At 40.0% G+C, this 18300-nt stretch overlaps 1 protein-coding gene across 3 annotated transcripts in view; it reads right to left on the bottom strand.

Moving 5' to 3' along the window:
• Positions 1-18300, bottom strand: part of LOC140729559 (cytosolic 5'-nucleotidase 1A) — a 71706-nt gene that overhangs the window by 42437 nt on the left and 10969 nt on the right. For all 3 annotated transcript variants that reach the window (XM_073049464.1, XM_073049466.1, XM_073049465.1), the window contains exons 2-3: positions 14278-14341; positions 1115-1282 (exon numbers count right to left, since the gene is read on the bottom strand). In XM_073049464.1, coding sequence (XP_072905565.1) covers positions 1115-1282; positions 14278-14322 — 213 coding nt within the window. In that variant the 5' untranslated portion in view covers positions 14323-14341. The remainder of the gene's footprint in view (positions 1-1114; positions 1283-14277; positions 14342-18300) is intronic.

The following is an 18300-nucleotide window of genomic DNA, read 5'->3' as shown; positions in this document are numbered from 1 at the left end:
TCCTAGCCACTGAATACCAGACAGCCTCTGAACCAGTCACTGTGTGCTCAGATGTGACAGCATCTCCCCATCATGCAGTGGCTGAGGTCTGATAATGCGACTCACAAGAAGGCCCATGCCCAACTGTTAAATGGAAATGGTATATTGCAAGCAGGGCAGAGAGAAGTCCTGATGGGGTGAGCCATCTCCATGAAGAGATAATGTCCCTGCCCGATAATGACCACTGCACTCAAGACAGTCCCTAAAATTAACCTCTCACCGGTACAGTGTGGTAAGCCAAATGACAATCTGACCTGAGGAGAAACAAGACTCTGGATTTAGCATTGTGTTTTGGGGGTCATTCTGTTTTGGGGGAAGCTGGGAAGGAGCAGAGCATTCCAGCTAAACTTGACCCATAGAATGGGAATGGCCTTAAAGACCTTGAGTCTCAGTAACCCCAGTGTTTTAAAGGCTGGTACTTCCCTGCATAAGATTTGTTCAGACTTGGAGAGTAATCCCTCTGTCAACAGGCAAGGGGCTTTGTAAGTCTCTCAAGTGTAATCACATCTTTCCTAGACAGGGTGACAGAAGCTGTATACAGTACGCCAAGTGTTGCTTTACCAACAATTTCTGCAACTTCAACATAAGGTTCCAATTTCTATGTGAAATGCTCTGACTGACTGACGTGCAAAATACCATTTTACCATCCATTTACTTGTGACACCACTTTCAATGAACTATGTGCTTGTATTCCTAGCTCCCGCTGTTCCATTACATTCCCTAGTGTCTTACCATTCGTAGTACAAGTCCAACTCTGGCTTGACCTTCTAAAATGCATCGTCTTACCCTTACCATTCTGAAATCCATTTGCCACTCCTCAGCCCACTTCCCCAACTCATCAAGGTCCCCTTATATTTTATAATGACCTTCTTCACTATCAGCAAGACCTCCCGATTTCATACTAGCTGTCGAAGTCTTTACTAAATTGAATTAGAAATGGAAGAAATCATGCAAGGACATTAAGTAAATCTGTTTTTAAAAAAATCTTGCCAATATGGCATCTGAATCAAAGATTAGAAGGTTGGTAGAGGGAGGAGATCATGGCAGGTAAATCAAAGTGTGTGTGAGAACTTACCCTGATGAATGGCAAAACAATACCTTCCTTTAGAGGTATGTCTTCATTACTGATCTGGTAATTAATGTATTCTTCTTGGCCTTCTGTGAAGAATAATTCATGCTCTTCTTCCATATCAAAAAGAGCTCGAGCTGAGATGGCAATTGTTACGGCTTTGATTGGGTCTTTCTGCATAGAAAGGGACCGTTAATATTATTAAAAATCTCAGGATCTTATCTCAAGAAAACTCTATACATTATTACTAGAAAGGAGTCAGGTCACAGACTACTATAATTTAATTACTAACCAAAGTATGCTGCACTGAGACTGGGATAAATGATACAATGGAATTGGGACCCTTACATAATCTGTTTTCGTTTTGTTTCAGCAATAATTTTGATCTTCAGCCTGCAATATTTGGATGCAAATAACAGAATGCAAGTTTATTTAATGGCAGGTTCAGTCACCAATGAACAAGAAAAAAACTGTTATGAGCTAGCAAACTTCTCAACTCAGGAACCACATTTCTAAAGTCAGCAGGGTCTACGGCAATGGCGACTTGCACTCTGCAACTCAGCTTATCAGTTAAATTTAGTATCTTTAAAAATATCTGGTTGATATTCAGGCACTGAATTTCCATTAATGGTGGACCAGTAATCTTTATCTACACAGAAACTTCTCTCACACAGGAAGCCTTTCTCTAGCCTAGATCTGCAACCTTCATTTTAGTGGTTTAGTTGTAGAACCAACTTGTACAAGAAGTCAGTTATATGTCACAAGTCAGAGGAAACTGCAGTTTTTACACCAGCCCGAAAAAAAGTAGACAGAATATATTAGACATGGAGATAAGAGCAAGAATTAGCTTCTCCATTACTTTTCCAAGGAAAGATCTTATCATTGAAGCCTTGCATAAAAATGATGATATTGATGCATATTAACCTCAAGATCCTGGAGAGAATTTGTAACATCAGCATTTTCAACGTTAAAAACTGGATTTAATGACGTTATTCTTGCGAAAAATTGTATCTCGTGTTGCATCGAATACTAGGATGTGGTTTTGCAATTTAAACTGACTCACACAAAAGTGGTTGCAACATGATTAGCTAAATGCAGACCAGTAAAATATCACAGAACTGAACAACTCTTAACTTACGTCTTACATTCTCTTAGCTTACTACTGCTGCAATAAACTATCTGATTAATATAACGCAACTAATTTATCTCTGAATTCACATTGGGTTTACCATAAGATAATTCAACATTTACCATTGCACCACTGCTTGTATGTTTTTAGATTAAGGGAAATATACAGCGATAACCACCACCACTTTAAGAGCTATCCAATTAGTCCTATTTCATTGATTATTCATTGAATTCATTGAATGCTTTGAAAATATTCCATCTAAGCTTGAAGTAACAGTAATGCAATTTTAAGGTTGTAGAAAATCAGTAAGCACACCATCAGATATCATAGTCTATTCTCTAAAAAAAGTCTTGCAAACCACTTACCTCATGGGCAGTTAGGGCTGGGCAATGAATGTGGGCTATCTATTCATACTCAGATTCCAATATCTAAATGGAAGTGTTCTGAAGATGCTTACTGTTAACTACAGAAAGACGTCTATTTTTTTTAATGTGTGCATGGCAGATTGATAAAATCCCATTCTCTTTCAAAGTATTATCAAGTTGAAAAATTTTAACCTGCTGCCTCTCCTTCAATACATTCTAGATCCTTATCACTCACAACCTAAAAAATAATCCTCATATAGTTCCTGTGCAAGCCACCCTCATTCAAAGTTCTGTTTTTAGACCAATCTGTCATTGAGAAGTTTTTCCCATCGTCTCTCAGAATTTCTGTTAGTTTTTACACGTCCCTCTATATAAAAATGCAGAATGTCCATAAAAGTTCATGGCAGATGGAATTCAATGTTGACTTCACTTCAGTGACAGCATTTTACTGAAAATAGTAACTATTTAGCTGTATTAGAAATCTCATTTCAAGGGCTTTTTCACTTTAAAACACTACAAACTCAGAAGCAAACCTACAAAACAAATGTTTATATTTAAACTTCACTACCTCAAAACAGCCACCAGCATTTTATTCTGTGTCCAATTTATTGGTTCAATTCTGGTGGAGGCCTGTGATCAAATCAGATGTGCATCTAAATGATTAATTACATTTCTATGATTTGACATGTTATATTACAAAACAGTTCTCTCCAGGCCTAGTGCACAAGTAATTGTTAATGTGCATCTGTTGTCATCCTAAATTGTGCAATGTGCAGACCACCATGCTCTGATAGTACTTAAAGTGGAATTTGATAGGTTCTTGATTAGTAAGGGCATCAAAGGTTACAGGGGGAAGGCAGGAGAATGTGATTGATTGGGGAAGTAAATCAGCCATGATTGAATAGTGAAGCATAGTTGATGGTCCAAATATCCTAATTCTGCTCCTGTGTTTTATGGCCTATCACTCACAATCATTTCTCTTTCATCTTTGCTTGAAAAAGGCTTCCAAACCTAATAAGAGGAGTTAGGCAAATGTTACCTGGACTTTATCAATGATTCTGAATTCTGCTATTAACAGAGTCAAGTTAAACAAGACATCCTGCTTTGATTTTGCCCAGTATGTACAATAATAAAATAGAGACTTTTTTTAACCACATTAGCCAGAATACAGAAAAAGACAGGGTGGAGGAATCATGCCTTCATTCTCTTCTCTTTCCCAATAAAATCTTTGCACTGAACAGTTTAGTGCTTCTATACTTTAAAAATGAACTAAATATGCTTTGAACAACAACTATTATCCATCCAGGAGAACATAGCAGCATGGACCAGATATGGAGAATTTTACATTTGTTGTAGATGCAGTAGGATAGATGATTAGAAAGAAAATCCTAATACAAGTTAAGTGGATGATACAATGAACATCAGACATATATTATCAGCTGTGGTCTAACACTAAATTAAAATTATGTTTAGTAATTGTAAGGTTTTTTTTGATTTTCAATGATATTATATACCGTATTTGACTTTATACTCATAAGAGATTCTGCAGAAGAGTTCTGATGAAGGATCTTGGCCTGAAACATTAACTGTTTATTCTTATCCATGAATGCTAACTGACTTGCTAAGTTCTTCCAACATTTCATGCGTGTTACTTTATAAACTGTACTTTTATGGAAGAATTCAGCGGGTCAAATAGCATAAATGGAGGCAAAAAGTTTAAGTTGGGAGGGAAGGGGAAAGATTGTCAGAATGGGGATGTGGTGGTTAGGGTGGTGACAGGGAGGTGAGATAGAGTCTGATTGGTTACATGTGGAACCAGGCTCAATCCATATCACTCAAAATATTCAAGTGAAAGAGAATATATAACTTTTAAAAAGTTATTTTAATAGTTATCTCAAAGCATTTTGTTTAAATAGGACAATCCTTTTCTTAACTTCTGCTGCATGTACCTTCATTCTTGAAATTGCTTATTAGTTCTGTATTCCAGCTTTAAAAACTTAATACTGTACTTTTTGTACTTGTTTTCTTCACAGTATAAACAATGAAACAGTGACCACTGAAAATACTATCCAAGGTTATCAAAAATGATATTGCAGTTCATTGAAAACAGCATTAGAGTCTTTTTATATATATCTTAGAAGCACAGAAAAACTTGACTCATATGTGGATAATGGAATTTTTACAATGATACAAATTTTCCGTCATGTTGATCTACGCAAGTTCAGTGTTTCTGTATGACGACACCAGTGCTATGGCATTCAGCGTGCTTATCAGAGAGCTCCACCTGGTGATCCATTTCATGATTGCATTCTGCAACTGAAATACCAAATACACACTTACTGGGTCCAGCACGCTACTGCCATTACAAAGAAGGCACAGCACACCTCTACTTTCTTAGAAGTTGGCGAAGATTTGGCATGTCATATAAAACTTTGAGAAACTTCTATAGATACATAGTGGAGTATGCTGACTGCACTGACTGGTTGCATCAGGGTCTGGTATGGAATCACCAATGCTCTTGAATGGAAAAAGCCTACAAAAGTGGATTCAGACCAGTCCATCGTGGGTAAAGCCCTCCACAACACTGAACACAGCTATGATGAGAGCTGCAGCAGGAAAGCAGCATGGTCATCCTCAGGGTGCACACCACTAGATTCAGGAACAGTTATTACTCACTGACCATCAGGTTCTTGAACCAGAGATACTGGAACTTCACTAAACTCACCCCAACACTGAATTGATTCCATTACCTATGGACTCGCTTTCAAGGACTCTAGAACTGATGTTCTTTGTATTTTTGCTTATTTATTAATTATCATTTTTTGTATTTGCAGTTTGTTGTCTTTTGTACATTAGCTGCTCATCTGTCTTTGTTGTGTGTGGTTTTCATTGATTTTATTGTATTTCTTTGTATTTACTGTGAATACTTGCATGCAAATGAATCTCAGTGAAGAATATGGTGACATATATATACTTCCATAATAAATTTACCTTGAACTTTGAAGTGAGCTTCAGTTGGATTGCTGCTCTGTACTGAGTTATTGTTAGCTTTTATTAAGTGCAGGAGTACCTAATACACAGCTTATCACAGTACTGATGGGAAAACAAAGCAATCTCAGTTTCTTATACAGTAAATGGTGACTGGAAAGGATATTGTCAAAGTCAGAATCAAGCAGAGCTATAATAACCATGATTAAAATCACCTAACAATACTCGTCAGTCTCAAACATGGAACCTTAGTTTTGCTTCAGCTGCATCCAGAAAGCTCAGTAATTTAGTGCCACCTGCCCAGGAGGAATGTTTCCTACTGTGCTTTGTACTGAAGGAAAGGGTGCTAATATCCGGTCAATGTGAAGGACAGACATTGTTGGGGGATGATAGTAATATTAGCCTTTAGCTTTAAACATTGAAACCAATGGAATCAAATACCGTAGATTCCGGATTTTAAGCCGCTACTTTTTTCCCACATTTTGAACAGCTTTGAACTCTGCGGCCTTTAATACGGTGCGGCTAATACATGATTTTTTTTCATGCCGCCGAAAACATTTTGCCTCGTAACAGTAGACCAATAAAATTGATGAGTAGTTCACAGAGGTCCAATGAAATTGTACGATAAATCAAGCGCACTTTCACAATTAAATTATTGTAAATCAGTCATTTGTACTCACCCTCATCAACATGGAAAACACTCGAAGAAAAGCATTGTGCTGCCTTTATGGCAGTTATTTAGTTTATAATATTTTCGCTTAGTAATTCATTTTCTAGTTAAAGTTAGAAGAGTTTTAACTATATTTGTTTTCTGTACTACATCGCGGGATGCTATGACATCACACCCGGTTTCGCCGCGTCTTGTGGGATACCAGTTTGCGATAAACGGGACGGCGGGGGGGAGCGGTGGAGCGGCGGAGCGAAAACGCTGCTTTTAAGTTAAAGGCGATCAATAACTTTTCCTGGTAGGCTGCAGTATATATATTTTTTACCAGTCGTTAGGAGATATTGGAATGTTGTTCAGTAAAGAAGTATACGCAACATATATTTAAAAGTAGCCGCGTTACGGGCACGGTTCGAAAAAAAGCATTTGCAATATGTATTTGTTTTTGTTACCATATGGATTTAATTAAAAGTTAAAAAATCCTCACGTGTAACATCTTTCTGTGTAAATATCTCATATTACAACGTGGGACACCTGCGGCCAAAAATCCGGTGCGGCCTTTACAAGTAAAAAATTGATTTTATTTCTAAAATTAGAGCCAGCGGCTTTTAATCAGGTGCGCTCTGTAGTCTGGAATCTACAGTAAATAAAAGAAATAAACAAGCATTGGTGGAATGTCTAAAAGAGCAGAATGAAGCTCGTGAAAGAAAATACAGAGGCTTTAATATGGGGAAGACTCACAAGACTGGTTTGTGGGATTATTGTTTAGCTGTGAGAGAGAACAGACCAATACAGCACTGGATAGTCGCTTCAACCCACAATGTCTGTAACTGACCATGAAGACAAAATAACTAATCCCATCTGTCTGGACATACAGTATCCCTGGGTGTCCTTGCGACTGTCTAAATGCTTCTTAAATATCACCATCATATGTGCTTATCTCAGCCACCTACGCAGCTACCACTGTAATAAACATGCCTCGCAGATCTCCTTTAAACTCTTCTGCCTCACCTTAAACCTAAACCTTCTAGTATTTGACATTTCTAACTTGGGGTAAATGACTATGAATATCTATCCCATCTATGATTCTCATTATTTTTATGAACTTAATTAGGTCTCCCTTCAGTTTCTGACACTCATGACCAGAGTAAACAATCCAACCTTGTGCAATGTGCTCTAATCCAGGCAATATCTGGATGAACTTTAAACAGCAAGAGACCCTGCAGATGTTGGAAATCCTGAGCAACATGCAAACAAAATGCTGGCAGAACTCAGCAGGGCAGGCAACATCTATGGAAATGAATAGTCAGTTGATGTTTCAGGCTGAGATCTTTCATCAGGACTGGAAAGGAAAGGAGAAGAAGTTGGAATAAGTAGCGGAGGGGGGGGGGGGGAGAGGAGGACAAAGTAGAAGGTGATAGGTGAAGCCAGGTGGGTGGGGGAGGGAGGACAAAATAGGAAGCAGGGAGGTGATAAGTAGAAACGGCAAAGGGCTGGAGAAGAAGGAATTGGATAAGAGTGGAGAGTAGATCATGGGAGGAAGGGAAGGAAGAGGGGCACCAGGGAGAAGTGATAGGCAGGTGTGGAGAAGAGGCAAGAGTCCAGACTGGGGAATAAAAGGAGAGGGAAGTGGGTGGGGGGAAAACAGAATTACTGGAAGTTGGAGAAATTAATGTTCATGCCATCAGGTTGGAGGGTACCTAGATGGAATATGAGGTAACACACACAAAATGTTTCGGGCCAAGACCCTTCGTCAGGACTGTGCTTCTACTGTACTTCTTCCTATAGATGCTGCCTGGCCTGCTGCGTTCTACCAGCATTTTGTGTGTGTTGCTTGAATTTCCAGCATCTGCAGATTTCCTTGTGTTTGTGGAATATGACGTGTGTTGCTCTTCCACCCTGAGAGTGACCTCATTGTGGCAGAAGAAGAAACCATCAACCAATGTCAGAATGAGAATAGGAAATTGTTGGCCACCAGGAAATTCCGTTTTTGCAAATGGAGCTGTGGTGCTTGAGAAAACGGTCCCCAAATCCACGTCAGGTGGTACTACGAGTACCAGATACAGTAGATGACCCCAAAGATTTGCAGGTACTGTCTGAGACCCTGAATGGAGGTGAGGAAGGTGATTAAGCAGGTGTAGCACTTCTGCTGCCTGCAACGATAAGTGCCAGGAGGGAGATTAGTTTATAATCCTACCTGTCATCTCTAACCTATGTCTTTTGTGTTTGATATCCCTACTATGGAGAAAAAAAAGTTCTATTTACCCTGTTTGTACCTATATCAGGTCAACCCTCAGTTTCCTTGTTCCAGGGAAAAGAATCTCAGTCTATCTAAACTGTCCCCATATCTTAAATCCATAAAACACAAACCCATCAAGTCTCCTCCACTATTCCATCCTGACTAACTTATTATCCCTCTCATTCCCATTCTCCTGCCTTCTTCTTCACATAACTTTTGATACCCTGATAAATCAAGAAATTATCAACTGCCACTTTAAATATATTCAATGACTTGGCCTCCACAGTCACCTGTGGCAATGAATTTCACAGATTCACCACCCTCCGGCTAAAGAAATTCCTCCTCATCTGTTTAAAATGGATGCCTCTCCATTCTGAGGATGTACCCTCTGGCCCTAGATTCCTCTGCTGTAGGGAACATCTACTCCACATCCACTCTATCTAGACCTTACAATATTCGATAGGTTTCAATGAGATTCCCGCTAATTCTTCTGAACTCTAAACACCTAAGTCAGGATGCTGTTCGTTGACCATAGCTTAGTGTTTAACACCATCAGTCCCACAATCCTGATTGATAAGTTACAGAACCTGGGTCACTGTACCTCCCTCTGCAATTGGATCCTCGACTTCCTAACCGGAAAATCATGACCTGTGTGGATTGGTGATAATATCTCACTGACGATCAACACTGGCACACCTCTGAGGTGTGTGCTTAGCCCACTACTCTACTCTCTATATACCTATGACTGTGGGGCTAGGCATAGCTCAAACACCATCTATAAATTTCCTGATGACACAACCATTGTTGGCAGAACCTCAGACGGGGATGAGAGGGCATACAGGAGTGAGATATACCAGCTAGTTGAGTGTGCAGCAACAACCTTGCATTCAATGTCAGTAAGACGAAAGAGCTGATTGTGGACTTCAGGAACAGTAAGACGAAGGAACACATGCTAATCCTTAGAGAGAACCGAAGTGGACAGAGTGATCAATTTCAAGTTCCAGGGTGTCAGGATCTCCAAGGATCTAAGCTGGTCTGTTAGAATCAATCATATCAATACAACTATAAAGAAGGCAAGACAGTGGCTATACTTCATTAGGTGTTTGAAAGATTTAGTGTGTCAACTAAATCACTTGAAAACTTATACCGCGGAGAGCATTGTGACAGGCTGCATCACTGTTTGGCGGGGGGGACAGAGCTACTGAACATGATCGAAAGCTACAGAATGTTGTAAAATTAGTATATATACACACACGTTTATGTACACACACACACAGACACAGACACACACACATTTACTGTAATTGATTTATTTATTTTCTTTCTATATTATCATGTTTTGCATTGAACTGCTGCTGCTAAGTTAACAAGTTTCACAAAACATGCTGGTGATAAAAAGCCTGATTCTAATTCTGATTCTGAAATGCAGGCCCAAAGCAATCAAACACTCCTCATATGTTAAGACTGGACCATTCTCATGAAACTCCTCTGGAACCTCTCCAACGTCAGCACATCCATTTCTAAGATAAGAAGCCCAAAGCTGCTCACAGTACTACAAGTGCAGTCTGATCAGTGCCTTATAAAGCCTTAGCATTGTATGCTTGCTCTTATATTCTAGTCTTCTCAAAATGGATGCTAACATTGTGTTTGTCTTCCTCATCACTGTCTCAACCTACAAGTTAACCTTCAGTGAATCCTGCACAACAACTCCCAAGTCCCTTTGCACCTCTAATTTTGAATTTTCTCTCCATTTAGAAAATATCTGCACCTTCATTCCTTCTGCCAAAGTGCAAGATCATACACTTTCCAGCACTTCCCTACACTACATTCTGTCTGCCATTTCTTTATCCTTTCTCTGAATCTGTCTTAGCCCTTCTGCAAACTCCCTTCTTTCTCAACACTCTCTGCCGCTCCACTTTTCCTCAGATAATCCACAAATTTGGTCACAAAGCCATCAATTCCGTCATTGACGTACGTGAAAAGAAACGGCCCTCTAGAACTAGTCACTGGCAGCCCACCAGAATAGACTCCCTTTATTCCCACTCTTTGCCTCTGTCCGGCCTGTCGGCCAATCTTCTATCCAGGCTAGTATCTTCCAGTAAGATGGCAGTGTGCTCAGACACAGCAGCTTCTACAGGGCCAGCCAAATGTGTTATTGTCTTTTACAAACAAGAGAAAATCTGCAAATGCTGGAAATCGAGCAACACACACAAAATGCTGGAGGAGAGGAACTCAGCAGGCCAGGCAGCATTTATGGAAAAAAGTACAGTCCATGTTTCAGGCCGAAACCCTTTCGCAGGACTGGAGAAAAAAAAGCTGAGGAGAAGATTTGAAAGGTGGGGGGAGGGGAGAAACGTCAGGCGATAGGTGAAACTTGGAGGGGAAGGGATGAAGCAAAGAGCTAGGAAGTTGATTGGTGAAAGAGACAGAAGGCCATGGAAGAAAGAAAAATGGGGGTGGGGAAGGAGCACCAGAGGGAGGCGATGGGTGGGCAAGGAGATAACGTGAGAGAGGGACAAGGGGATGGGAAATGGTGAGGGGGGGTAGGCATTACTGTAAGTTCTTGCCTATTCTTCTAATCTGTCCAAGTCCTTCTGCAGCCTACCTGTTTCCTCAACACTACCTGCCCCTTCACCAATCATATCATCTGCAAACTTGACAACAAAGCCATCTACTTGATGATCTAAATGATTGATATACAACATAAAAAGAAGTGGCCCCAACACCAACCCCTGTGGAACACCACTGGTCACTGGCAGCCAACCAGAAAAGGATCCTTTTCTTTCCCCCACACGCTGCCTTCTAGCAGTCAATGCTACAACCATGCCAGTAACTTTCCTGTAATACCATGGGATCTTAATTTGGTAAGCAGCCTCATGTGTGGCACCTTGTCAAAGGCCTTCTGAAGGTCCAAATGTGCAACATCCACTACATCTCCTTTATCTACCCTACTTGTAATCTCTTCAAAGAATTCCAACAGGTTCGTCAGCCAAGATGTTCCCTTAAGGAAATATTGCTGACTTTGTCCTATCTTTACCTGTGTCACAAAGTACTCGATAACTCATTCTTAACAATTTACTCCAACATCTTCCCAACCAGTGAGGTCAGACTAACTGGTCTATAATTTGCTATCTGCTGCCTTCCTCCTTTCTTAACGTGTGGAGAGACATTTGCAATTTTCCAGTCCTCTGGCACCATGCCAGAGTCCGATGATTTTTGAAAGATTATTACTACTGCCTCCACAGTCTCTATTGCTACCTCTTTCAGAACACTACAGTTCAGTTCGTCTGTCCAGGTGACTTATGTACCCTTAAGTCTTTTAGTTTTTTGTGCACGTTCTCTCCTGTATTAGTAACTGCACACAGTTCTCTTCCCTCACACCCTTCAAAATCTGGCACACTACTAGCATCTTCCACAGTGAAGACTAATGCAAAATACTCATTTATTTCAGCTGCTATCTCCTTGACCCCCACTATTATTTCTTTGGCCTCATTTTCTAGTGGTCCTATATCCACTCTCATCTTTCTTTATTTTTACATTCTTGAAATAGCTTTTACTATCCACTTTGATTTTGTTTGTTCGTTTGCTTTCATATTTCATCTTTTCCCTCCTAAAGATCTTTTAGTTGGTCCCTGTAGGTTTTTAAAAGCTTCCCAATCCTCTGACTTACCAATAATTTTTGCATTGTTGTTTGCCCTTCCTTTTGCTTTTACATTAGCTTTGACTTCACTTTTCAGACACGGTTGTACTATTTTGCCATTTGAGTATTTATTTGTTTTTGGAATACAGCTACCCTGCAACTTCCTCATTCTCCCCAGAAACTCTCATCATTGCTGCTCTGCTGTCATCTCTGCCAGCATCTCCTTCTAATGTACTTTGGCCAACTCCTCGCTCATACCACTGTAATTTCCTTTTCTTCACTGAAATACTGCTACATCAGACTTTACTTTTGATGCACCATCAATAACTCTCTGAGACGTGAGGCGAGATATCGGCTTTTATTGACTGGAAGAAAGAACAAGCAGCAATTGACCACCATGCTACATCCGGGAGACTGAGGGCTGGGCTCAGGCCTCAATCGCCTTTATACCGGGGTCTGTGGGAGGAGCCACAGGAGCAGTCAGCAGGGGTGGGGGGGGGGGCGTGTCCAGACAGGTACATGTAGTTCACCACAACTTTCTCCCTATCAAATGTCGAGCTGAACTCAACCATATTGTGATCACTGCCTCCTAAGTGTTCTTTTACCTTAAGAACATGAAACCATAAGACATAGGAGTAGAATTAGGCCATTTAGCCCATCAAGTCCACCCTACCATTCCATATGGCTGATCCCAGATCCTACTCAACCCCATACACCTGCCTTCTCACCATATCCTTTGATGCCCTGACCAATCAGGGAATAATCTAGTTCTGCCTTAAATACACCCACTGAAATTTTGTCCTTTCATCTGCCTCCCCTTCCTGGCATTCTTACTACACACTACCTTTGCTTTTTTACCATCCATCCTATCCTGATCTCCTTCACTCCAGCTGCCACTTATTAATAAACCCTGGTTGCAGTCTCCCCATGGTAGTCTGTCTGTCCTCCGCACTTGGGTTCAGTCATTGCTAGCACATACCACGGCATTTACTTAGAACCACTGCCTGTTCCAGTTGAAGCTTGTTGAACCATAGCGTGCCACTCTATGAACCCTGGTCCACTCCAACCGTGACTGCATTCACATTGCAGCCCTCCAATTCAGACAATCGGAAGGTGAATCTCCTCTGCAATCTGTCTAGTGCAACCATATTTTTTCTATGCTGTTCCAACTGGTACAGCACAAAATTTTCTAGATGTAATCTAACCATGTTTTATAAAGCAATAACAATGTCACAACTTGTATATTCTGTGTCATGACCAATGAAGGCAAGCATGCCATATGCCTTCTACATTACTCCATCTACCTGCGTTGGCACTTTCAAAGAATTATGGATTTGAACCACAAGGTCCTTCTAATTAGAAATATTTCTTTGTGGCCCACCATTCATTGTATATGTCCTGACCTTAACTGACTTTCCATAATATATCACCTAGTAGTTGCTGGAATTAAATTCCATCCACCAATACTCATCCCAGTTTCCCAACATGTTAAATATAGCCTTATTTTAGCACAACATACATCCTGCAACAATTTGCAAACACCAGGTTCTAAATACAGTACTTAAATTACAGAGATTATAACCTTTCAAAGCTGCCAAATATGAGAGGCAGCAGTGGTCTAATACTAAACAAGAAGATTAAAAGCATCTAAAATAAGGATGACTTAAGAAGCTAAGGCTTTTTGCACTTTGGAGATGGCTCAGAAAAGAGATATCATTTAAGTATTCAAAATCATTAAGTGTAAACTGATACAACTAAGTTAAGGATAAAGGTAAACTGAACTCATAACATTGGCAGAAACATATGGATAAGGGTTTCACTTAGGAGGGAGATACTTTACAGATAGTTTAAAATTAGATACTTTATATGTTTGGTGCTGAATGCATGGAACAAATGAACAGGGAGGCTCAGAGTGTAGTAGAACACAAAGAAAAAATGAGTAGACATTTGTGGGAATATTCAATTTAGGCATATTTATGTTGGAATCAGTACTCCCTTCTATTATTATACCAAGGATAATAATAGATTATGATCTCTTATGCTGAGGATCATGATTAAATACTATATCCAAAATTATAACTATCAGCATGAACACAAGAATAGGCCTGTCTGTTGTGATGTGAGTACAGTGTTTCTATATTTACCTGCTTTACTTCAGTGTTGAGGATAACCTCAATTTTGTCATCCATCTTCAGTACGCAGTCAAACCTGGAACAAGAATACCCCAGACTTTAGAAATGAAAGCCCGATTCTGTCAGCACACTCCATAAGCAGAAGCAATATCAAGCTCAATAAGTTTCTTAAAAGTAGATGAGTCATGCAGAATGTCGCAGGACTTGATTTTCAGCATGTTCAACAGGCTCATCCAGTTCAGTAGTTGTAGGCATTTTCTAACTGGAATCAATATGCTGATTTTAAAGAAATGTTAGCTTAGCGTCCCAGCAAACTGGGATTTCCGTTTGTAGCCAAATAGATTGTCACTCACTGTCAAAGCTCTTCCCTGAAGAATCACAACCTGTAAGTAGAATTAGAACAGTAGATCTCTCTTCTTGCATGGCATCAAGAGGAGACAAAAAAATGGCAACAAAAAAAAGAGGAAGTAAATGGATAAAATACTGAACAAATGGAACCAGGTCAGAAACCGGGCCTGATCCAACTACGTGACTGACAATGCTTCGCGGGGTTATTGGCCTACCGTTGCATTATATACACTGCTCTTTGGTTGCTGTCCCACAATAGAAAACTGGAAATCTATCAAAGTGAATCCGGGAAATCCATCAAAAGGGTGAGAGTTTATTTATTTCATAACTGTTCTCAAGATGGCATTACAGACCGAACAAATTAGATTTAAGAACAGATATAAGCAATTAGCATCATGAGTGAATCTGCAGATGCTGGAAATAAATAAAAACACAACATGCTGGCAGAACTCAGCAGGTCAGACAGCATCTATGGGAGGAGGTAGTGATGGCGTTTCGGGCCGAAACCCTTCATCAGGAGTGAAGTAACATGGGATGGTCGAGGGGGGGATAAGAAGTGGGGGGAGGGATGAAGTAGAGAGTTGGGAAGTGATAGGCTGAAGGGAAATGGGCTGGGGGAAGGTAGAGAATTATGGGAAATAAAAGAGAAAGAAAGGTAGGGCTGGGGGGAGATTATAGTGAGGGGAGAAAAGAGAGAGCAAGAGAACCAGACTGAAATTATAGATAGGGATGGGGTAAGGGGGGGGGGGCAGTGGTATCAACGGAGGTCTGTGAGTTGAATGTTCATGCCGGCAGGTAGGAGGCTACCTAGGTGGGAGATAAGGGGTTTCCCCCCTCACTATAATCTCCCCCCCAACCCTACCTTTCTCTTTTATTTCCCATAATCCTCCACCTTTCCTCCTAGCCCATTTCCCTTCAGCCTATCACTTCCCAGCTCTCTACTCCATACCTCACCCCACTTCTTATCCCCCCTCGACCATCCCATGTTACTTCACTCCTGATGAAGGGTTTTGGCCCGAAACATCGTCACTACCTCCTCCCATAGATGCTGTCTGGCCTGCTGAGTTCTGCCAGCATTTTGTGTTTTTATAAGCAATTAGCATGTTCATTTTAACAGCAGCCACTTTTCAAATACTGGATACAAGTACTTTGAAAAAATGTTCCCTCTAAGGTATGTGCATGTGCACACACACATCCTTTGATATTAGTGCACAAAGGAGGTTAAACTGTGCACAAAAGGTTGTCACCCTCTACCTCGTTGGCGTGTTAAGTATATTTCACAATCATACACAATCACATTGATGCACCATCAATAACTCACTCTGAGACATAAGAAGCGAGATATCGGCTTTTATTGACTGGAAGAATGAACAACACTACATCCTGGAGAATGAGGCCGGGCTCAGGTCTCAATCGCCTTTATACAGGGGTCTGTGGGAGGAGCCACAGGAGCAGTCAGCAGGGGTCTGTGGGAGGAGCCACAGAAGCAGTCCAGACAGGTATATGTAGTTCACCAGACAGGTATATGTAGTTCACCACACACATTTCCTTTTCTGGTGTCTGACATGAACAATGTTGATAATGTGGAGTTAATGATGATTTGCCTGCATATTTTAGAACTGGCTTATTCATACTTCTTTTAAATTGAAGAAATTATCAATTCACTATGTTGAATTCCACAGAACAAAGGGCGTGAAGCGCAAAAGAACTGCTAGTTAATTTAAAGCGGAATAATTTAATGAAACAGTAGAAACTGCTACATCAAAGGTCAGGAAAGTGCAGCTATGTGAAATATTTACGCACAATACAGAAACTCGTGTTACCTGTGTGTATTGCCATGATGCAAAAGTTGCTGGAGAATTTGCAAGCGGGAAGAAGTGGGGTGATATTTGGAAACTTGACTTTTTAAAGCATTCTTTAGCAAACAAGTCACAAATGGTCAGTTTGCAAAAGCTCTTAAGTTCTTATTGACAGTGCTTTTCCAGCCGTTAACAAAAACACTTCAATATATAAAATTCAGTACGCAAAAAATTGCACAGCACAAGATATTTGCGCACACTGGTAATTACAAATTAGAGGGAACATTGTTTTGAAACACTCAGAAAGAAATGTGAAATGCATTTTATGAAAAAAAAACCTTTTCATCTCAGGTTGTTTATTTGTAGCATATTTATACATTTATTTGGGACAGCTTCTAGAACCAAGAGTCAGTTGAACTAATTCATTGATAGCTCTATGTGTGATTAGCTGACCCACAATTTTAAATGGACGCACTTAATAAGGATTTAAAAGGGTCTAATGAATTGCCCCACAATCACTTCAAAGCTGTATTCAATTAAAAAAATATTTATTTCCAATTATTTTATGAAATCTTAATGCATATTATGGGACACCGCCCGGCTAAAGCTGATGGAGGATTAACGCAACTCATTTGCCAACTTTTGGATATTTGCATTCCCATAGTTATTTTCCCCTGGATGATGTACTAAAGTTAGCTCTTAAGTTCTTTGCAATAAAGTGATGATGCTGAAGAATGCAGCCAGATGTAAATTGATTCCTCTCTGCAGCCATGAAGAATGGGTGGCTAGTTTGAAATATCTCCCTCTTATTTTGAAGCACAATAGTGCTTCAATATGCAGAAATCAAGCTCCTAAGATCATGAAGAGATACAACATAGAAACGGATCATTCAAGCAAACCACCAACAACCAGCTTTCAGTATCTACATATTCTATTTCTTTTGTCCAAGAATCCTGAACAGTAGCACACTCTCTTCCCCTTTAGTATTTCTTCACCATTCATCAGGCTCTTAAAGCTCAATTGCAGTGTAATATTTTCAGTGCTTCTGGATTTATCTCAGCCCCTTCAATCTTTCATCAATAGTCTTTCTGCAATGATTTCATATTCTAAAATAACATTTTCTTGCACTGCATTTGTCATTATCCAAATCAATTGCTGTTGCTCCCTTCTCCAAACCTTAAATAAAAGCTCATTGTCTTGAGTGGAATTTATTTTACACACAGGGTCTCTGTTGATAACTAGAGAAAAGTACATTTGAATGAAAGTTAGGCATGGAAACTTGAAAGCATGAATTAATGTATTTATATACAACTTAATACTTCTTAAACCTACAAAGTGCTTTGTTTCAAACAATGTTTTCAAAAGTCCCATAAAGAAAGCCATCTCCAACCGTAGGGTTTCCAGAATGGATTGCTTGGCTTGGGTAATATAAGACTGTAGATGCTGGTATCTGGAGCAACAAATAAGCTGCCAGAGGAACTCAGCAGGAAGAGCAGCACTGATTATTAGTCTTTAATGTGCAATGCCATGCTGCATCAAAGTTTTAACATACGTAAATGCATCAGTGAGTAACAGGATTTAGCAACCAGCTTCAAGGGAAAACAACACATTACATTTGACACACTTCCAGTGCCTGGACAGTGATGCTGCTCCTTGAATTGACGGTACAATATTGGGGCAGGGAATGAGAAATCCTTCCAAGCACTCCAGATAGATTGTCAGAGAGATTGAAGGACTAATGCTATAGATGTTGATGAATGCCTGAGATTTGGGAAATCTGCAATACAAGTAAATCTCAATACCTATTCCTTTATCCTGAGAGTTGAAACAAAGATCAATATCAGCAGCTGAGAGATATGAGTGACCATAATGATGACTTCTAGAAGCA

This window comes from Hemitrygon akajei, chromosome 6, assembly GCF_048418815.1.
Source record: "Hemitrygon akajei chromosome 6, sHemAka1.3, whole genome shotgun sequence".
Classification (NCBI taxonomy): domain Eukaryota; kingdom Metazoa; phylum Chordata; class Chondrichthyes; order Myliobatiformes; family Dasyatidae; genus Hemitrygon; species Hemitrygon akajei.
This window is presented reverse-complemented; position numbering and strand designations above follow the sequence as displayed.